General features: G+C 48.8%; 1 protein-coding gene across 1 annotated transcript in view; it reads right to left on the bottom strand.

The window, feature by feature from the left end:
- The window catches only part of C11H2orf42 (chromosome 11 C2orf42 homolog), a 318,795-nt gene that overhangs the window by 203,967 nt on the left and 91,316 nt on the right, over positions 1 to 23,512 (bottom strand). The window contains exon 4 of the mRNA XM_069214211.1: positions 3,419 to 3,523. Within this exon, the coding sequence (XP_069070312.1) occupies positions 3,419 to 3,523 (105 nt within the window). The remainder of the gene's footprint in view (positions 1 to 3,418; positions 3,524 to 23,512) is intronic.

Raw genomic sequence — 23,512 nt, 5'->3', positions numbered from 1 at the left:
TAAGGAAAATTGCTTGCACTATCACACAAAGTCAAATACATCAATCAAGCACTTGTAAAGAGCCTCTTATCACCCATGGGGTCTCAAGGTGCTGTTGTGGGTGTGCTGATCACTTGAAAAGCCAGGTCTTGAGATCGTTCCGGAAATGCTTCAGCGAGGCAGCCGGCCAGAAGTTGAGTGGGGGTGTGCTCCATGTCTGGGCTGCAAGGTAAGAGAATGATCTGCCTCCAGCTGTGCTCTTCCTGATTCTGGGGATGGCAGTGAGGACGAGCTGGGAGTATTGGAGTTTTTGGAGGGGTTGGGGAGGGGGGGGGGGGGTCTAGTGGGGGTAAGAGAAGGTCAGGCAGTGGCTGAGGTGGTCCTATCCGATGTTATGCATGTCAGTAGTTGAAAGTGATGAGTGTCGACCGGGAGCCAGTGAAGGTCTCTGAGGTGGGCAGAGATGTGGTTGTGGCTGGAAATTTCCAGGATGAGTCTGGCTGCTGTGTTCTGGATTCTCTGTAGTCTTACTTGTAGCTTCTTTGTGATGCCGGCATAGTCTGATTTGATGTAGTCCAATTGGCCGCTGACAAGAGCATCGTGACTATCCTTCTGGTCTCTGTGGGGATCCACTTGAAGATCTTCTGAAGGAGATGCACAGTGCGGAAGCATGACAATGAGGCGGCTTTGACTTGATGGGTCATGGAAAGCGTGGAGTCCAGGATGATGGCCAGGTTGCATGCCTGGTCTTGGGGGAGTTTCCTAGGGCGGTTGGCCACCAGGAGTCATCTCAGGCACAGGGGGTGGAGCAGAGTATGAGGACCTCAATCTTGTCCGAGCGGAGTTTGAGGCAGCTGGTTTCCATCCAGGCGACTACTGCTCTCATTCCATCGTGGAAATTTCTTTTTGGCTTTTGATGGGTCGCTTGTCAGTGAGAGGATCAGTTGGGTATCATTGGCATAAGAGACTATGTTTAGGTCGTGCTGTCTAGCAATTTTAGTGAGCAGGACACGTAGATGTTGAAGAGGGACGGCTTAGTGAGGATCCCTGGGGCACTCCGCAGCAGGTTTCTTTGGGTGCTGAGGTGAACGGTGGGAGTCTCACACTCTGGGTCGATCTGGTGAGGAAGGATCAAATCCATTCCAGTGCTTTGCCGTGGATCCCGGCTTTGAGGTGTCTGGTGCAAAGTGTGGAGTGGGAGACTGTCGAACGCGGCGGAGAGGTCGAGGACAATGAAGGCGGCTGTCTCTCCATTTTCCAGTCTGGCACGGATGTCACCTGTGGCTGCAAGGAGGGCTCTTTTGTTGCTGTAATTGCTCCTGAATCTGGACTGGGATGGGTCTAGGATGTAATTCGACTCAAAGAATTCCGTGAGTTGCATGTTGATCGCCTTTTCAGTTACCTTGGCTGTGAAGGGGAGCAGAGAGATGGGACTTTTAAATGTTCATCTGCCTTGGGTTGGCGGAGGGTTTCTTTAGGAGCTAGTTGATTTCTGCACGCTTCCAGTCGGATGCTAAGGTGGCAGTTTCGATGGAATGGTTGATAATCCGGCAGAGCTCTGGTGCGATGGTGGTGCTGGCCAAATTGAAGATGTGATGTGGGCACGGGTCTGAGGGTGTCCTTGAATGGATGGAGTTCATGAGCTTGCAGGTGTCTTTTGTGAGGACAGGGGCCCAATTGTTCAGGGTCTGGTGCGGCGTGGGGTCCAGAGTAATAATGGTGGCAGGTGGGGTGGGTTTTGGTTCTTGAATCCTTGGTACATGCACTAGATTTTCCAGTGGAAAAAGGTGAAGAGGTTGTCACAGAGGTCTTTGGGGGCGTGGAAGGGGGGGGGGGGGGGTATAAGGTCTGAGGTGTCTGTTCTGGGGTTTCGCAAATTCCTCGACTATGGGGACTAGATCCTTGCTGTTGTGTGCATTGGTGCAGATGAGTTTTTGGATGGCAGCTTTTCTGGAGGCTCCGATGTGCCTGTGGTGGGTGGTCACTGCGGCTTTGTAGGCTGTGTGATCTGCGGTTGTTTAGCGGTTTCTCCATTTTCGTTCCAGTCGTCTGCAGGTGCATTTTGACTCCTGTAGTTCTGTTGTGAACCAGCTAGATTTGTTATGGTGCTGGTGTCCAACGGGTTTTCAGAGGGGAGCTATGGCGTTAGCGCATTCAGTAATCCAGCGGAGCAGGTTGAGTGCTGAGTCGTTTGTGGCATCCACTTGGGGGGGGGGGGGGGCTGAGTGCATCAATGTGTTGGGCTTCGGTGACTTTGTTCCAGTTTCTGCAGAGGTGCAGGGGGCGTGGTGGCATGCGGTGGTCTTTGTGAAAGTGAAATGGACACATCTGTGGTCAGTCCAATGGAGTTCAGAGGTGTGAGAGTTGGTGATGATGTTTCCTGCCAAGAAGACTAGGTAGAGGGTGTGACCTGCTGAGTGAGTGGGGAGGTTTACTACTTGCTTGAGACAGAGGGTGGTGAGGTTTTCCGGGAGGGTTGTGGTGTTTGGGTCGTCATGGTTATTGAGGTGAAAGCTGAGGTTGCAGAGTCGATGTAGTTGGTGGAGGTGAGTGTGTGGGGGGAGACAAGCGATGTTCGGGTTGGTCAGGGATGAGGTGCAGGTGGGTGTCTGCAGGTGGCAGTGGGCCTCGTTTTCAGAGCCGGCAGGATCAGCAGCAGGTGGAGCTGTGCAGGAGGGAGCGAACAGACACTGACCTAGCCTAAGAGAAAGTCACCTGCTAATTTACCTGATTTGGGAGAGGTGGAGGGGGACCTGGGACTTCAAAACAGCACTATTTGCCTTCAATGTCCTGCGGCCTGGCATCTCCCAATTTCTCCTTAAACTAATATGCATCCCCCAGCCATCACCGGATCTGATCGAACTTTAAAAATGATAGAGTAAAAAAGCTGCAATGAATGGGGACCACAAAATGGCAAGAATGTCCACAATTATGCCAGGAGTGGCCACCATATTGTCATGAATTGCACAGTCTACCTACCCGCAACCGGCAAAATCCCTACCACCCTTTCTACCTAATCACAAAGGTAGATGAGCAGGTGGACAGAACCTGTAGAACTGCTGTACAGAATGTTAAGCCATGTAGTGCTGGGCCTTTCCAAGTCTCATGAGACAGCAACCTGGCTCCTCCTGAGTTCAGAAAAAGTCTAAACACCTGGCAGAGCACAGATGATAGCCATGAAGGAGAGGGGGAGGGGTGTACAACATAGCAAATATCACATTTTATAAAAATGGAAACATGGTAGATCGTGGGAAATTTCCATCCTAACTGAACTCAGATTGGCACCGAGGTAACGAGTAAAGGTCTCAAAACACACAACTGTGGCATATTTACTGAGCAGACACAACAAAATAATGTGCTTTTGTATCATTAGCCACCACAAAAAGGGTCACACAATTTATGTAGTGTTCCACTGAACTGTTTCTGGCTCTGAACTTACCATCAAACTGGTAATGAAGAGTCTGATGGATGCGCTCTGTCACACTTGCCAACCAGTCTTGAAAGGTTAAAAGCACTTGTGATTCGTCCATCGCCTGGATACACACTGAAACAAAGGAGTAAACTGCCAAATAACTATACAAACCAAGAAGGATGCAGCAATAAAGTTCAAAGGAAAAACATTCCATTAAGCAGGAAGATTCATATGTGAAAGAAAACGAGTCATTTAAGAAAAAAGGGTAACTACAGGGAAGTATCAGGGTTAAAGAAATAGATGCTCTGTATGGAGTTTGGCTTTAAAGGAGGTAGAACCCACGTCGAGTTAGTATACTCAGCTTAATGAAGGTGTTCAGATTTATTTTATTTTTTAAAATTATGATGACACTTTCCTGTACCACTCTTTTATTCAATAATACTTCCTTGATCCTTGTAGGAAAGTAACATCTTTCTAGCACAGTTACTCCTACTTTTGCCTGATGTCAGTATATTTAGCCATTAGTTCACTGGGATTCTGCTAACAAGAACTCCAGTAGCTGTTTGCTCACCTCAAAATTTGGTTGCTTTACAACGTTTTTGCCCCACAAAAGCCATACTGGTGCATCTATGTAAGTCCCTAGTATATGGTACTCCAGTACTCAAGGCACTGGTGCACCTGGCGTCTCCCATGGGCTGCAGCATGTATTGTGCCAACCAAGGGAGCCCACGCAAACTGTCAACCCCAATGTAAGGCTTATCTTACATCGCGGTCATTACACTTAAGCACTATAAGTCAACCCCCTGTTAAGGCTCTTTAGGTCAAGGGCAAGATGCATGTCCCCAAGTGTGAGGGTACCCCTGCATGAACAGAGTACCCTTACAAAACCCCAACTCCATTCTCTGGACTTTGTAAGTGCAGGGAAGCCATTTTAAGATATGCCGTGGACACTGGTCAGCACAAGTGTTACAGCAACATAATGGTTTCTCCAAACCTAGGCATGTTTGGTATCAAACATATTGGAATCATGCAACACAGATTCCAATGTTAGTTATACGATACCATGTACTCTGGGGGTTCCATAGAGGATCCTCCAGATCTGCCTGTACAGCCTTCCAGGCAACCTGAGCTGAGGTGACTGACTTTTAGAAATCCTCCATCTTGCAGATGGAGGATTCCCCCAATAGGGATAGGAATGTACACCCCCCCCCCCCCCACCCCCCACCCCCTCGGGAGGAGGCACAAAGAGGGTGTAGCCACCCTCAGGGCTAGTAGCCATTGGCTACTAACCCCCCCAGACCTAAGCACACCCCTAAATTTAGTATTTAGGGGCTCCCCAGAACCTAGGAACTCACATTCCTGCAACCTAAGAACAAGAGGACTGCTAAGCTGAAAAACCCTGCAGAGAAGACTGAGACACCAACTGCTTTGGCCCCAGCTCTACCGGCCTGTCTCCCCACTTCTAAAGACACTGCTCCAGCGACGCTTTCCCCAGGGACCAGCGACCTCTGAAGCCTCAGAGGACTGCCCTGCATCTAGAAGGACCAAGAACTCCAGAGGACAGTGGCTCTGTTCACCAAAGACTGCAACTTTGCAACAAAGAAGCAACTTTGAAACAACACGCGTTTCCCGCCGGAAGCGTGAGACTTGGCACTCTGCACCCGACGCCCCCGGCTCGACTTGTGGAGAACAATCACTTCAGGGAGGACTCCCCGGCGACTGCGAGACCATGAGTAGCCAGAGTTGCCCCCCCTGAGTCCCCACAGCGACACCTGCAGAGGGAATCCCGAGGCACCCCCTGACCGCGACTGCCTGCTTCTAAGAACCCCCCCCCCCCCCCCCCCCCCCCCCCCCGGTGCCCTACAAAACCCTCCTGGTCTGCCCTCCGAAGACGCGGGTACTTACCTGCTGGCAGACTGGAACCGGGGCACCCCCTTCTCCATTGAAGCCTATGCGTTTTGGCGACCACTTTGACCTCTGCACCTGACCGGTCCTGAGCTGCTGGTGTGGTAACTTTGGGGTTGCTCTGAACCCCCAACGGTGGGCTACCTTGGACCCAAACTTGAACCCAGTAGGTGGTTTACTTACCTGCAAACTCTTACTCCCCCAGGAACTGTTGAAAATTGCATTGCCTAGCTTTAAAATAGCTATATGTGATTTATGTGAAAACTGTATATGCTATTTTGCTAATTCAAAGTTCCTAAAGTACCTACCTGCAATACCTTTCATTTGAAGTATTGCATGTAAATCTTGAACCTGTGGTTCTTAAAATAAACTAAGAAAATATATTTTTCTATACAAAAACCTATTGGCCTGGAATTTTCTTTGAGTGTGTGTTCCTCATTTATTGCCTGTGTGTGTACAACAAATGCTTAACACTACTCCTTTGATAAGCCTGCTGCTCGACCACACTACCACAAAATAGTGGCAAAAAGAGATAATTCTAATGCTCTATCTTACCTCTAAGGGGAACCCTTGGACTCTGTGCATACTATTCCTTACTTTGAAATAGTGCATACAGAGCCAACTTCCTACACTGGTCATCCAGCTCGAGAAGAGGGAAGGACAAAACAAAGTGTTTCATGATGAAGGGCGGTGTGAACTCTTCTCTTAGGTGTCTCTGGGCTGGAGTGGGGTACCCTCTGAGCGCCACCAGCCTGCTTTGAAGGGCACATTTGGTGCCATCCTTGCATAATTCAGTTTGTACCAGTTCAGGATCCCCCGGTTCCCGCTCCGCCGCAATACCACCTCTGTACACCACTAGGGAGGTGTACAGAGCTCTGCTAGATGGCCACTTGATCCTACCATCTTAAAAATAAGATGTGCAGCGGCCCCTGGGAGCATCTGACTAGTTAGGCCAGGTAAATGAAGTCCCTGACCCCTCTGATTGGTGGGTCACCTTAGAAAAGTGACCAACCCCGAATGGCACATAATGAGCTCTATACATCGCAGGCGGAATACGCGCTGCAAAGACTACGCGGTCGGCACTATGAGCAAGGCGAGAAGGCAGGACGCCTTCTAGCGGCACAACTCCGACAGAGAGAAGCTGCCTCCGCCATCACGTCCTCTTCAGGAGCGGTACTAACCCACCCACAAGATATTGTAAACAAATTAGCCGCTTATTACCAACATCTTTATACCCCTGAAACGACCGACCACGTACAGACTGAGGCATTTCTTACCGCGGCCAACCTACCCTGTCTCTCGGAGGCAGGCCAAGCTCTTCTAGAGGGCGACATATGCAGGGAAGAAATAACGCAAGTTATTGCAAACCTCCCCTACCACAAGTCCACGGGAGAGGACGGATTCCCTGCAGAATTTTGCGGTGCACGAGGCACTCACGGAGGCATGTCAGGAAGGCTCCCTGGGCGCTCTGTCCAACAGGGCTATGATTGTTGTCCTTCCCAAATCGGGGAGAGACCCCCTACTCTGTGGCAGCTATCGCCCCATCTCCCTTCTGAACGGAGATGTCAAACTCCTAGCGAGCGTCCTAGCGGTAAGTCTACGTAAAATGATACCGTCCCTGATTCATAACACTCGGGTAGGATTCGTACCGGGTCACACCTCCAGAAATCACATGCGCACTCTGTCATACCCCATTTGAAAGATTACACCTACCAGAGGAAGCCCTGGCCCTATCCCTTGATGCGGAGAAAGCATTTGACCGTATCGAATGGCCCTACCTGTTTGCTACCATGAAATACTTTGGTCTCGGAGAACAATTTATCTCCAAAGTTCGATTATTGTATGACCACCCTACGGTGCAAGTTAATTGCGGGGGCTTTCTATCAGACCCATTCCCCATTGGAAGAGGCACAAGACAGGGTTGTCCCCTGTCACCGCTCCTATTCCTGCTAGCAATGGAACCTCTGGCAGCTACTATACGGAACTCCCAACAGATAAAAGGTATCCCTCTAACATGGGGTTCCTCCAAAATCTATCTTTACACTGACGACATCCTGCTAACCCTGTCTTACCTAGAAAGATCCCTGCTATCACTGCTCGCGATTCGAGCCCCTATCCGGATATCGGGTAAACTGGGACAAGAGCGAGTCACTACCCCTATCCTGCGTAACAACGAGAGCCGCAATTCATGGCCTCCCATTCAAATGAAGCCCGTTTCACCTCAAATATCTAGGAACGTATGTCAACCAAGGCATGGAACACATGGTCAAGGATAATCTAGACCCTCTTATATCCCGGATGAAACAGGACTTCGCCAAGTGGTCACTACTGGGCCTATCCATGTGGGGCAGGACACAGGCGGTCAGGATGGTTACCCTCCCGCACTTCACATACACACTAGGTAATCTCCCTCTACAGGTGCCTCTCTCCTCACTCCGAAAGATTGATGCCTCAATAAAGACTTTTGTCTGGGGCTCTATACGCCCAAGGCTGAAACCTGCAACAATACTGGCACGACGATCCTATGGAGGCTTAGGACTCCCCTCAGTAGAACAATACTCTCTAGCTCTGCTACTATCACAACTAGCCTACACACTCCCAGGAACCCCGGATCCCCACAGTGGGTGGTCACGGAGAAACTCCTGCAGGGTCAGCACGTAGAGCTAGGAGGGATATACACTGACTGTCCCCACATGTCCAACCTTATCCTCATGGCTACAAATGCAGCATGGCGCAGAGCTCACCGCCTATTGAGCATACACCCCTTCTTGCATGCCCAGGCCCCTATAGAAGGAAACAAAAGCATAAAAATAGGGGGAAACACCCTTAGATGGCCCCAATGGAACAACGCTGGTATCCACAATATAGCCCAAATCACAGATGGCGACCGACCCAGACTCTTGGACTCCCAACGGGAAGAGTCTGACATTCACAACAATCAAGAGTGGCGATACATACAGCTCAAGCATTGCATGCGCAGAGCCCTAGGAACACCCCCGTGGACGATCAAAGCCTCGCCCATTGTCACCTACCTACAGACGTGGGGTCGTCACAGAGGCGTTATGGCCAGACTATACGCAGAGCTAACAAACCATCTTTACTCGCAACCCCTCCTTGAACGGTTGCGCCTAAAGTGGCAGGATCGACTTGAGGTCACCTACACTGAAGAAGAATGGTCGGACATAATAGAGGCCCTTGATAGGGGTGTCCGTGAGGCCCGACTGAAATTCTGTCTATTTAAAGTTCTACAAGAATGGTATTGGACTCCCATAAAACGCTTCAGGGCAGGCCTGATGCCACATGCGAAGTGCTGGCGATGCGTAGACCTCCATTGTGACCTACTACGTATCCTATGCCACTGCCCAACGATACAGCCCCTATGGGAAGCTGTGCGCCACACACTGGCACACTCAATACAGATACCACACCTGACCCAGCCATCACTCATCCTTCTACATGACATGCGCCAGTACCCCTCCCTGTCACGACCCCAGAAACGGCTGCTCCATACGGCAATTGCCATAGCCAAAATCTGCATACTCCGACACTGGAGGTCTAGTATTGCCCCAACCCCAGCAGAATGGATGACAGCTATGTTCCAAACTGCTACCCACAAGTGAGTAATCTACAACCTACAGGATCAAGCGGCTCTGTTCACAGAGGTCTGGAGCCCTTTCTTGACAGGACCATAAGGCAGCTGGTGGATAGTCAGCAGATGGCAGCTGTTATTCTAGAACCCCCCCCCCCCCCCTCTTTCTTTCTTTCCCATCCCTCCATTTCCCAGACTGCCCGCCTTGTAAAGCATCCTCCACCCCAGACAGCTTAAACACGTATCCAATAACTCTCTCCTTCCCCCTACCAGACTTGTGCCTGACTACCCAGTACAGACATGAAGGACTCGCCCCTAAAACATTAAAAACTATACTTACTCAGATACCCCTTGATTTCCCCCTCCCCTGCACTACTCCTCCCTAAGCACCAGACCCTATACCTCACATTAAAACTACCTAGGCACGCATACAATATTACACAACTCTACATGATAATTCACACCAGACAGGGAGTAATCGATATACTCACTCAATAACCTTGACGTGTTGACCCCAAAACTTCCCACCCACCCCCTCTTCTTCCCAATCTCTCTCTTTCCACCCTCTCTTTCTCCTCTATACCCCTCCCCCATGAATGTTTTCTCCCACCTCTCAGCCCCTCTTTCTACCCTCCCCCTTCATTCACCCATGATCCCATAGCTTATTACTCAGAATATTCATTAGTGTACACACACCTATATATCTACTGTGAAATTACCTGTTGTAATGTAACGCCCTGAAGATATGTTCATATATACTCTGTACCACCCTATATTCTCTAATAAAAAAAATAAAAAAAATAAAAAGAAAGTGACCAACCCCTTTTTAGGGTTTAAGGGCTCCCCTGAGGGTGGGTCCTCAGATTCATCGAGCAAGACTCTTCAAGGAACTCTCTGCGAGACATCTTCTGCTCCTGGCTTCTGAAACTACTGCTGGTCTGCTTTGGAACAGAAACAAGTCTGCTCCTGGTGGGAATGCTCCGTTTGAAACATTGCTTCTCCGGATCCTGCAAGAATTCTGCAACATCCAAGGCTGTGCATCCCTCCAGGGTCACAAGGACTTTGTCTGCACCTGGAAGTACAAAGGAATCTCCCTTGAAGTGAAGGAGTCACTCCCCTGCATCCGCAGGCACCTCAAGACAATGTCAACTGGCTGGTGGGGGTCTGCTGTCCCACAGACATCAAACGGCACTGCATCACAGGTGACAAATCTGTGGCCTCCTCTGGGTCCTGCCTATCATTTGACCAAATTGGGAGACATTGGGCCCCTGCCACTGGACTGGAACCCCTGTGCACTGTGGCTGTTGCTCTTGCCAAGGCTTGTTGACTCCAGGAGATCTTCAGACACCAAGAAGCTCCAGTCTCCAGCACTCTGCATCTTGAATATCAACCTCCGTCCTGCAGCTCCTGCGACTTCTGTTCTGTTGTGCTGTTGAGGCCTATTTGTGACTCCCTGTGTCCATCGCCTGAAGGTCACTCTTGGCAGCTCCAATGACTTCTGTTGGCCTACCTGTGGGCTGAGGATGGGCTCCAACTCCCCCCTCAAGGGAAGAGTATTCTGGTCCTTGCTGGTCCCAAACATCTTGCAAATCCATATTCAACCTCTGTTTGCATTGGCCAGTGCTTGTTGGTGGCCCCGCTGGTCACTGAACTCCTTGCAATCCGGCGTCCGATGGGGTACAGCTAAGAGGCAACTCCTGGGATCTTCTGCCGCTCCTCGACCCAGCAGCTGAACTTCTTCCTTCGCCAGCCTGCAGGATCTTCACCTCTAGGAGGGTGGGTATTGCCACCTGCACCAACTGGGCACCTTCGAGGCTGCTGGACTCTCTCCCCTTCCTTTTCAGGTCTTCCATGTTGGAAATTTGTCTCTGGGTTCCACCGGCCTGGTCCACGGGTCGTGACAGCAGCTGGACAACCAAGGCCTCCACTTTCCTGGGGTGCTATTGGGAAGGGTCCTGAAACTCACAAATTCCAACAATGATTTCCCTTAGTCTATGGGACAACCGGGTAGGTAACCACTCTGCATCCATTCACGAGGGACACATGCTGTACTTACCTCTGATGTTTTTGTCCTTCCCTAGCCCCAGCTAACTACCACACTTACCTTGGTTGGGTTCACTACTTTGCATTCCACTTACTTAGTATATGGTTTGGCCCCCCCTCATGGGGCCTTGTACATTTTATGCTATTTCTGCTTGTGATTGAGTTTGTATATTGTGTGTCGATATCTCCAAAGGGAGTTATACCAATGCTAATCTAGTAGTTAGTGCCGTAATAAAGAATCCTTTATTTTTGCACCACTTGTGTGGGAGTGACTGTCTGGCTACTGTGGTATTGCAAGTGTCTTTACATTCTTCCTGGATAAGCTTAAGTTGCTCGCCTCAGCTACCTTAGGTGTACACCATAAACTGAGCCACACTCAAGACAATTCTGGTTCCCACAACCTGCATCTAGATGCATATCAGAATTACGCTTGCAAACACACAGTTTGCAGATTGTCATTAGGAGTGAATCTCCCACCAGGGGTTTGACGGATGAGTTTCCAGGAAAGTTGACCAGCAAGTGGGTTAACACCCCCCACAAGTTTGTGGGTAGTAACAAATATTTCACAGGTCCTTCTCCAGTTGGGAACTGCCCCCTTTTATTTTAAAGAGACTGTCTAGGTGAAGGAAAAGCTAAGGCCCCATATTTCAGCTGAGTGAAGAAAGGGCTCCTAATGGAATAACATATTTCATCAATAGGGTGCAAAGAAACCTTTTGTACATTTTCACCATTCACATGCAGGAGGAGAACTATAAATAAATCAGTGAAGTCTTCATTAGGGTAAGAGAACTGACTGTGTGTAAACCTAACTCAATGATTAACAAATGTTCAAGATGCACAGATTATCACATTTTTCATGATTGAGATTCAGTGAAATTCTTTGCTATGTGTGCATGGCTGATGCATCAACACAATCTCTGACCCGTCAGATTTGGTTTACAAAAATCATATATGTATGCAATGTATTGCTGAAGCTTAGTAGTCATCAAAACAGAAGTTCCTAAAGGATTAAGTTTAACTTTGGAAAAGAAACCCCACTGAAGGAAAGAAGACCCACCTCAGGGAGAGCAGGGATTTAACGAAATGTCAACACATTATGTACAGATACCAAGTTTAAAGAAACAATATCCAACTACAATGCATAAGCCATCTATGTGAATGCATGAACACCTATGAGAATAAACTTATCAATTCCAAAGCTTGTCATCACATAAGGAAAGGTTCTTGTCTATACTAGCTTTTCCTTAACAGGCGTAGCCTCGTCTCATCAGATTCATGTTTAAAATTCTTGCAGAGCACTAGGAATCACAAACATTTAATGCAACAATGAACAGGAAGTTCACTCATACTATCAAAGCTTTTTTGCACTCTCTCAGATCGGAGTTAATAACATATCTGATCAAGTGCGGAAGCATCAAAGGCGGTGTGGTGGCATTTTATATGAAGCGCATATGAAAGTATCGGAAAGTATAAGAAGGTACGGCAACGGCCAAAGGTGTCTGGGGAGGAGGGTTGGTGCATGTTAATTTACAGCACTACATGCCACAAACAGATGCTTACAGGGTAAAATAATTTGTTCAATGGCAAGTGTGGCTGTAGAGAAACATGCTCTGCATAGGCTGTATAGCAGTGCCCTCCAGAAAGCAGTGGCTAAAGAGGGTGCTGCAGTTGTCTGGGAAAGGGTACATAGCTCTCCCTGTCCTACATTTTCTTGTTGGTGTGCTAATACAGCTGCACAATATTGTTTAGTACAACGTGTGTAGAGTACACCATGTAGTTGCTTTATAGATTTCAGCTACAGGTATATTGCCCAGGAAAGCCATAGAAGCTCCTATCTTATGGGTGAGTGTGTTCTAGGAGGTGAGGGCAAAGTTCTTTTAGCTTTGGGGTTCTGAATGCATTTAATTATCCATCTGGAAATGCCCGATTTAGATATGGGCGTTGCTTTGTAAGGGGGGCAAAAAGGCAACAAAGTTGCTTAGTTTTACAAAACTCTTTAGCTGTCGATATAATACATTAAAGTTGTTTTTACATCTAGTGTATGAAGGGCCCTTTCTGCAACTAAATCGGGTTGCAGAAAGAACAACCGGTAATTCAAGTGACTGAAGTGGAAGTGGAAACCACTTTTGGAAGGTATTTGGGTTAGTTCGAAGGAGTACAGTGTGTCTCTGTAGCTGGAAGAAAGAGGTTCTTCCAAGGTTAATGCCTTGAACTCACTGACATGTCTAAGTGAAGTGATGGCCACCTAAAAGGCAACCTTCCAAGATACAAATTGGAGGGGGTAGCTATACAACGGTTCAAATGGTGGACCCATAAGCTTGGTGAGTACAACGTTAAGAGTCCATATGGGTGCAGGAGGAATCCTAGGTGGAATTAGTCTTTTAAGACCTTCCATGAATGCCTTAACGTTTATCCTAGTTCAAAGTACCAGTTATTGTCTGTTCTGTAGGTAGATAGCCATTGCAGCTAAACGCTGGCGTATTAAAGTGTAAGCTAGACCAGAGGTCTGCAAATGGAAAAGATAGCAGACAATGTTTTGAACAGTTGTAGCTATGGGTCAATGTGCTTACCGCGGCAGAAGAAAACAAACAAACGTCTCTCACTTAGCAGCGTAACATGCTCGGGTTGTGGGTCTACGAGCTACAAGAATGGTCATACATTCAGATGGGAGATTAAGGTAACTGAATTCTATGACCTCAGGAGCCAAATCGCAAGGTTAAGTTCCTTTTTACTTGGATGTCCGTTTACTCCATGGTTCTGAGTGAATAGATCCGAGTTGAGGGAAAGCTTCTCATGGGGCACTATGGAAAGCTTGAGTAGTGTGGTGAACCATTGCTGCCGAGCCCAAGTGGGAGCAATCAGAATGAGGGGGAGGCATTTGCCTGAGCTTACGAACTACAAAACGGAAGAAGAGGGATAGGTGGAAATGCATAGGCACATATTCATGACCAGTTCATCCATACAGCACTGCACTTGAATAGTGGGTTTGGGAGCCTGAAAGCAAAGTCTGGGCGTTTTGTGTTGTCTGCGATTGCAAACCGGTCTATCTGTGGAAACCCCAACCTGTGGAAGCATGGGAGGATGACTCAGAAATGGAATTCCCACTCTGGGACTGCTTGCAGCATTCTGCTGAGGACATCGGCAAAGTCGTTGACCGTCCCTGGGAGTTGTTCCATTAGCAGTTGAAAGTTGTGACATGCTGCCCAACGCCAAACCGACTGAGATAGGTGTGATAACTGTAGGGAGTGTCTCTCTTGCCCCCCCATTTTTGTAGATAAAACATGGCTGTCATGTTGTCCGTCCGACCAAGACTTTGCCTATTATGTGGGGTGCCAGAGAGCCCAAAGCCCTCTTGGAGGGAGGGGGGGGGGGGGGGGGGGGGGGGGTCCTGCAACCATAACCTAGCTCCCTGTGCCGCACAGGCTTCCTTGCATTATTTCGACGAGTGTGAACTGGAGTTCTTTTTTAATCAAAACGAGGAACCTCATGGAGGATGACTAATAAGATGAGGCCACTTGGACTGAAGCTCATCTAGCTTCCACATGCAAGTCAGTAGAGCGTGTGAGATAGGTTTCCTGCATTAGCACTATCTGCACCTGGTAGCAATCCAGATTAGAAAGCTCCTGCCTTATTTTTTAAGGATTATTGAGCCTTCTGACAATCCACGTGAGTACCCCGATACAGCTGTGCATGTGCATCATATTATCAGTGTGTCCTTGTATCATGTTATGGGGTAGCAGTGTTTGGTCAGTACGCGACATGAGCATTCCTCATTGTAGGGAGCTAGGTTCTGGTTGCGGTACCCTGCCTCCACCCCCTTTCCGCCCTGGCCCCCCAACACTTTTGCCTGGTTTTTAGATGCAACTTTGACCGAAGTGCACTGGTTCCCTGCTAACCAGGTCCCCAGTGCCAGTGTCCCTTCCCTAAAATAAGGCACCTGGTCACTTGATCCCCAAGTGACCAGGCCCTTCAGCCCCCTGTAAGTCCCTAGCAAATGGTACCCCTCGTACATAGGGCATAGGGCATAGGTACAGAAGATGGCCCCTTAGAGCTGCAGCGTGTTGCCACTGTGAGGGACCCAACACCAACCTTATGCAGACTGCCATTGCAGGCTGCGTGACCATGTGCTCCCACAATTGAAAACACAACACGGCACACAGCCTGGGTGCCATGTCTCCTAAACATTGCATGCAGTGCATGTAACTCTAGCAGGTCTTGCAGACCCTTGGAGGTGCCCAGGTGGTAATGCCCACCCTCCTAGAGGTGAAGTTCCTGCAAGTTGGGTGCAAAGAGGTAAGTTACAAGTTTTCCCATAGACTAACATGGGGACGTCCCGGTTTGAAAATGCAGAAGCAGGACCGGACCAGTGGAACCCAGGGGTGGAGTCCAGGTGAAGAAGACCTGCAAAAGAATGAGACCAAGTCCAGTCCACTCAGGAGTGGACAGGTGGGGCAGGAGCGAATGGCCACCTTTCAGTAGCTGTAAGGAAATGCCTCCTTGGCATGGTTGCCCCCTGACTTTTTGCCTTTGCTGATGCTATGTTTACAATTGAAAGTGTGCTGAGGCCTGCTAACCAGGCCCCAGCACCAGTGTTCTTTCCCTAACCTGTACTTTTGTATCCACAATTGGCAGACCCTGGCATCCAGATAAGTCCCTTGTAACTGGTACTTCTAGTACCAAGGGCCCTGATGCCAAGGAAGGTCTCTAAGGGCTGCAGCATGTCTTATGCCACCCTGGAGACCTCTCACTCAGCACAGACACACTGCTTGCCAGCTTGTGTGTGCTAGTGAGGACAAAACGAGTAAGTCGACATGGCACTCCCCTCAGGGTGCCATGCCAGCCTCTCACTGCCTATGCAGTATAGGTAAGACACCCCTCTAGCAGGCCTTACAGCCCTAAGGCAGGGTGCACTATACCATAGGTGAGGGTACCAGTGCATGAGCATGGTACCCCTACAGTGTCTAAACAAAACCTTAGACATTGTAAGTGCAGGGTAGCCATAAGAGTATATGGTCTGGGAGCCTGTCAAACACGAACTCCACAGCACCATAATGGCTACACTGAAAACTGGGAAGTTTGGTATCAAACTTCTCAGCACAATAAATGCACACTGATGCCAGTGTACATTTTATTATAAAATGCACCCCAGAGGGCACCTTAGAGGTGCCCCCTGAAACTTAACCGACTATCTGTGTAGGCTGACTAGTTTTAGCAGCCTGCCACAAACCGAGACATGTTGCTGGCCCCATGGGGAGAGTGCCTTTGTCACTCTGAGGCCAGTAACAAAGCCTGCACTGGGTGGAGATGCTAACACCTCCCCCAGGCAGGAATTGTCACACCTGGCGGTGAGCCTCAAAGGCTCACCTCCTTTGTGCCAACCCAGCAGGACACTCCAGCTAGTGGAGTTGCCCGCCCCCTCCGGCCAGGCCCCACTTTTGGCGGCAAGGCCGGAGAAAATAATGAGAAAAACAAGGAGGAGTCACTGGCCAGTCAGGACAGCCCCTAAGGTGTCCTGAGCTGAAGTGACTAACTTTTAGAAATCCTCCATCTTGCAGATGGAGGATTCCCCCAATAGGGTTAGGATTGTGACCCCCTCCCCTTGGGAGGAGGCACAAAGAGGGTGTACCCACCCTCAGGGCTAGTAGCCATTGGCTACTAACCCCCCCAGACCTAAACACGCCCTTAAATTTAGTATTTAAGGGCTACCCTGAACCCTAGAAAATTAGATTCCTGCAACTACAAGAAGAAGGACTGCCTAGCTGAAAACCCCTGCAGCGGAAGACCAGAAGACGACAACTGCCTTGGCTCCAGAAACGCACCGGCCTGTCTGCCTTCCAAAGATCCTGCTCCAGCGACGCCTTCCAAAGGGACCAGCGACCTCGACATCCTCTGAGGACTGCCCCTGCTTCGAAAAGACAAGAAACTCCCGAGGACAGCGGACCTGCTCCAAGAAAAGCTGCAACTTTGTTTCCAGCAGCTTTAAAGAACCCTGCAAGCTCCCCGCAAGAAGCGTGAGACTTGCAACACTGCACCCGGCGACCCCGACTCGGCTGGTGGAGATCCGACACCTCAGGAGGGACCCCAGGACTACTCTGATACTGTGAGTACCAAAACCTGTCCCCCCTGAGCCCCCACAGCGCCGCCTGCAGAGGGAATCCCGAGGCTTCCCCTGACCGCGATTCTTTGAACCTAAAGTCCCGACGCCTGGGAGAGACCCTGCACCCGCAGCCCCCAGGACCTGAAGGACCGGACTTTCACTGGAGAAGTGACCCCTAGGAGTCCCTCTCCCTTGCCCAAGTGGAGGTTTCCCCGAGGAATCCCCCCCTTGCCTGCCTGCAGCGCTGAAGAGATCCCGAGATCTCTCATAGACTAACATTGCGAACCCGACGCCTGTTTCTACACTGCACCCGGCCGCCCCCGCGCCGCTGAGGGTGAAATTTCTGTGTGGGCTTGTGTCCCCCCCGGTGCCCTACAAAACCCCCCTGGTCTGCCCTCCGAAGACGCGGGTACTTACCTGCAAGCAGACCGGAACCGGGGCACCCCCTTCTCTCCATTCTAGCCTATGTGTTTTGGGCACCACTTTGAACTCTGCACCTGACCGGCCCTGAGCTGCTGGTGTGGTGACTTTGGGGTTGCTCTGAACCCCCAACGGTGGGCTACCTTGGACCCAGAACTAAGCCCTGTAAGTGTCTTACTTACCTGGTTAACCTAACAAATACTTACCTCCCCTAGGAACTGTGAAAATTGCACTAAGTGTCCACTTTTAAAACAGCTATTTGTGAATAACTTGAAAAGTATACATGCAATTTTGATGATTTGAAGTTCCTAAAGTACTTACCTGCAATACCTTTCGAATGAGATATTACATGTAGAATTTGAACCTGTGGTTCTTAAAATAAACTAAGAAAAGATATTTTTCTATAACAAAACCTATTGGCTGGATTTGTCTCTGAGTGTGTGTACCTCATTTATTGTCTATGTGTATGTACAACAAATGCTTAACACTACTCCTTGGATAAGCCTACTGCTCGACCACACTACCACAAAATAGAGCATTAGTATTATCTATTTTTTACCACTATTTTACCTCTAAGGGGAACCCTTGGACTCTGTGCATGCTATTCCTTACTTTGAAATAGCACATACAGAGCCAACTTCCTATAGTAGCTGAACATCCAGGTCGACGATGATGGATAAACTCCAGCTGCAGGGTCCAGGGGCTGCAGGAGTCCCTTAAGTCACTTATGAGCTGATCCTCAACGGTCACCAGGATGCAGACGGGTCAGTGGGCAGGATGGCCACCCACAAGCACAAGCAAATGGAAGAGGAGCTGCTGGACGTTTTGCAGAGCTGAGGAGGACCAGAAAAGCCCTGGGGACTTGACCCAGGTCTACTCCAGGCTGACCCTCAGAAGACAGGAGAGCTAGCAGAAGCCCCCACAAGCAACCCACTGGCAGCAGGCACAGTAAGTCGCACTGAGGCCCAGGCAGCACACCTGAAGAGGAGTCCCACGTCGCTGGAGCAGAAGAGAGGAGTCTGTCCTTGCAGAGGTAGAATGCTGGGGGCTGGGGCTACTTGGTGCCTGAAGATCCTTCGGAACAGGAACCAACAAGCCTTGGTTGGTGCAACAGTGGAAGCGCACAGGGATTCTGTCCCGGTGGCAGAAGCCAGGGCTAACAGTTTCCCACGCTGGACAGAAGGCAGTGTGCACCCAGGCGATCCCTCAGAACCAGAACCACCACCTGTGTTGGAGAATCTTCACAGATCCAGAGAAAAGAAGATCCCACCAGCCCGATGTTGCCTGCTTCACCCCAAGAGATTCCTTCTTGCTCTCTGACGCTGCTGAAGTCGTGCCAAACTCAAGGGGTTGCACAGCCTTGGAAATGTTGCAGAATGCCGATAGGAGACACAGAAACAATGTTGCAAGGAAACATCTTCTCAGGCAATGCAGTCTTGTTCGGTACCTGTGCTGCCCAGCAGTGGTTCCAGAGCCAGGAGCAGCAGCGGTCTTTGCAGAGGAGTCCTGGTGGAATCTTGCACGATGAATCTGGGGACCCACCCTCAAGGAAGTCCCTAAATAGCCCAAAAGGGGGGGGTTGGGGGAGGGCGGGTGGTTTGGTCACTCTGTGGGGTGAACACCTATCAGGTGGGGTCACAGACGTCAGGTACCTGGCCTACCCAGTCAGATGCTCCCAGAGGCCTCTGCACATCTTGTTTTGCAAGATGGCATAACTCAGTGGCCATCTGGAGGAGCTCTGGGCAGCACCCTAGGGGTGGTGCTGTACAGGGGAGTGGACACTTCCTTTTCCTTTGTGTGTTTCACACCAGAGCAGAGACCAGCAGTCTGGTGGCACGGGGAAGCTACCCTCTCCAGCCCTGTAACACCTACTTCCAAAAGGCGAGGAGGTTGCACCACTCACCTACAGGAAATCCTTTGTTCTGCTGTCCGCTGCTTGAGCTGCTGAAGCAGCAGGTGGGCAGAATCTTGTCTGGGGGGCTGCAGCAGCACAGACTGCCAACAGACCCTGGAAGACTGGTAGAAGCAGAATAGGAAGATCTTCTGAGGAACCCCCAGAGTGCATGGAATAATGCCACCAATACTGGAATAAGTATTTGGGTATGATTCGAAGATGTTGGATACCAAACATGCCCAGGTTCGGAGTTACCATTATGCATCTACGAAGTCCAGGTAATAGGAACTGGAGTTCCTAGGGGCACCTCTGCTCATGCACGGGTGCCCACACACTGAGACCCGCACCCTGTCCTTTGAGCTGAAATGGCCTACCACAGGGGTGACTTAGTGACCTGGTGTAGTGACCGGTAGTGAAAGGTTGAATGCAGGCTGCAAATGGCAGGCCTGCAGACACAGTTTGCATGGGCTCCCATGAACGGCATAATACATGCTGCAGCCCATGGCAGACCCCTGGTGTATCAATGCCCAGTGTACCTAAGTACCATCTACCAGGGACTTGCAGGGGTACTCCAGTATGCCAATTGCGAGGTGTAAGAAGCATCAAAGCAACTAAAGTTGGAGGAGAGAGCACAATCACTGGGGTCCTGGTTAGCAGGATCCCAATGAAAACAGTCTAAGCACACTGACAACAGGCAAAAAGCAGGGGTAAGCATGTCAGAAAGAGGGGACTTTCCTACAGCAGGTTCCTGAAAGGCTTCCCTTCCTTGAGCCAAAACACTAGAAAGCATTGCTAAGAATTGGTTTCTTGCCTGTGTTGTATTAATCTTTCCAGGAGAAAGCATGACTGTGGCTTTTCTTCCTCCAGCGGGACCCCATACTTATCAGTGGCCTCTTTGATGACTTAGTTGTACATACCTATAGCATCTGGAGGTGAAGGCATCGAGGGGTAAACATCTATCCCTTCTTCTGGTGAGTCCGCTTTTAAATCCTGCCATTGCGCTTTGTATTCAGCTTCTGAGCCATGAAAGCTTTCAATGACTTGTTCCTCTTCTTTGTCATAGAAGTGCTCCTCCTCCTCTCCCTGAAAGTCCGGGGTAAGAGAAATTCTCAATCTCCTTTTCCCCCAAAGTCCTCGTGCATTTGATCCTTTGATGGAATTCCAAAGTTTGAGGCTGTTGTCTAACTCCTTTTTTCTGTAGGAGTGCTGACATTTCAGCCTCTAGCCTTTCAGGTTCCATCTTTATTTCGGCGACCCATTCATCGGGGCCTTACTCTTGCTTGAGGAAGCTTCTGCCGAAGATGTATCGGTTGTCGAGATTTGGTGGTGCGTTATTAAACCATTTCTTTTCGATGTCCCCAGCATCTTCATCCCATCCGTCATTCTACACTATGGGATTTTCGGGAGTCTTCTCTCCACTGGATTCCCTTTTAGGGATCTGTGGGACTCCTTCTCTTGGACATGCCTGCCGGCGGCGCCTTTTCATATTCAGAGTCAGTATTCTCAACTTAGCCAATTTTTTAAGGATCAGAGTTTCTCTTACCTCCTCTTCGACAGCTGTGCAGCCTTGACGAGCTTCACCTCCGCGACCGATGTCTCTTCCCCCAGCTTCTTCGGTAACACAGTCCTCCTCTTCACTAGAGAGACCTAGCTCTCAAAGATGGAGTCACCTGCTGATTCTGAATGTTGTGGTGGGCATTTCTCCGTTTCTCCATTACCCTTAGTGTCTTTTGTGCGAATGCTGAGCACAAGTTGCAATCTTCACTTCGGTGATCAACCGGGAGGTATAGGTTACAAACTGGGTGAGTGTCCTTCTGCGCAAAGTTGGGGTGGCACTTCTTACAGTACTGAAATGGTGTCTTCTCCATCTCGGCCCTTTAGGGAGCCCCCCCGACTGGCCATTATGCGACGTTTCCTGACTTTTCAAACTTTTCTCCTGTCAGGTGACTGCGTCAGTGATATAGACGACCGCGGTAACTTCTTCAGAGATTTCCTCAACTTCTTTGCTGCAATATTCTTCTCTTGGTTGGAGATCCTTTATCAAGGTTCCAGACCCAACGGCAGAAAAGAAGAATCTGAAGACGATGAACAAAAGTGGGAGCTTCCGGAGGAAGCGCGGCGACGTCACAAAGGACACCAAATGGTGGAGGTATCGTCAACGCCCACCAACTAAAAACAAGAAAGGGAAGGAGGACATAGGTAAAAAAAAAAAAAGTCCCAACCACTAGATGGCGGAACAATGCACAGCATGCGAGTCCAGAAAAGATTCACAGTGCAAAAAAGATGTTCACCTTGCACAGGGTATACTGGACGCCAGAGAGACTATCGAGAATGGGGAAATCAAATGGCGAAGAAGTGTAGCAAATGTGGTATGGAGAAGGCAGATAATGTCCATATGTTCTTACACTATCCCAAATTGCAAGCCTTTTGGCAAACAGTTGGTAATGCTCTGCCTGAGATAATGTTGCAAAATATCAAGGTGAGCCTGTCTTTGGTATTATTTGGCATCCCTGGAGTAAATGAGTTGAGCAACAAGTTACCAAAGAAGCAACAAGCCCTGTTGATTTATTTAGTACTGCTAGCTAGAAGAGAAATGTGGAGAGAATGGGTCTCCTCTGTCCCTTCACGTTTCAAAGAGTGACTACAATCTCTGTTGTACAGTCACATTAAGGGGAACTAATCTGGTCATGGCTGGACGGATGGTGCAGTGAGTGAGGGGCTTGGTCGCTTCAGAACAGTTAGAGTAATTGTCTGATGATTACACCAGTGTTCAGACATGCTTGGTTATTGTGGACCGTGGTGGGAGTCTTTACTGAGACACCTCTCATCGAGACAGTTGAAAATTTCACCTTCTGGAAGTGAAGACTATATCCAATTAATTGAGTTGTACAACTGTTATATTCTTTTGCTGGGCATCTAATTGGCTGGGTTTGCCAATATTACTCCTGTGTTACTGCACGGCATCTAACGGCAAATGAAGATGTTTCCTCCACACAGATGGATTGCTACTACTTAACAGACTTAACTCTACGAGATGACAAAGCAAAATGGTAGTACTAAAAACAGACCGTGGTATTCTCCTCTCAACTCACATTATATATATATTACATACATATACACACAAACATATATACATAAGTAAATAAACACTTTACCCGGCGTGCTCTTCTGCTCCTAACCGCCGGTGGTGCCAATATCAGACGCGCGCCACCGTGTCAAATATTCACTCTCTCCTTCAAAAAGGATACGGGCACACCAGAGTTATTGAAAATAGTTTGACGACATGCAAAAGGAACATGTTTCGGCATTTATGCCTTTGTCAACCTCGCAGTCGCCGTTGTGAATTCACCTTATATACTACATGATCGGTTTTACAAATCAAATTGTTTTTTTAGATCTCATACGATTTTTAAATATACTAGCCAACTTACACAATTGCTTCTACTATATTTCATTTATCATATAATGATGTCTCATTATAAATTTCCAAATAACTTTGATTTTACTCGTGAATCCCTTCAAACATAATACATAATGATAGGGATAGTCAAAAAATAAACATATCATTAATTTCACGTCAAAATATTGCTTAAATCACATTCAATTAACTCATTCTGACTTTGATTTCACTCATCAATCCATCCAATTCATGTATGATGTTTATCATCTAATCTCAATATTCACATTTGTACTACCCATTCAAAATTAACTAAATCACAATAATATAGACGTCATATTAAATACCCAATGCCTTTTCCTTTATTCTAACTTAATTTCTATAGTTTGTAATCAATTTCAAATAACCTACTAATTTTTCTAACTCCCACTTAACCAACTAATCTATTGTTAGCAATGGTGTAAGGAAATGCCTCCTTGGCATGGTTACCCCCTGACTTTTTGCCTTTGCTGATGCTAAGTTTTGATTTGAAAGTGTGCTGAGGCCTGCTAACCAGGCCCCAGCACCAGTGTTCTTTCCTAACCTGTACCTTTGTTTCCACAATTGGCACACCCTGGCATCCAGGTAAGTCCCTTGTAACTGGTACCCCTGGTACCAAGGGCCATGATGCCAGGGAAGGTCTCTAAGGGCTGCAGCATGTCTTATGCCACCCTGGGGACCCCTCACTCAGCACAGACACACTGCTTGCCAGCTTGTGTGTGCTAGTGGGGATAAAA

The sequence above is a fragment of the Pleurodeles waltl genome, chromosome 11, assembly GCF_031143425.1.
Source record: "Pleurodeles waltl isolate 20211129_DDA chromosome 11, aPleWal1.hap1.20221129, whole genome shotgun sequence".
NCBI lineage: Eukaryota > Metazoa > Chordata > Amphibia > Caudata > Salamandridae > Pleurodeles > Pleurodeles waltl.
The sequence above is the reverse complement of the archived record's forward strand: the minus strand, read 5'-3'. Positions and strand labels throughout refer to the sequence as shown.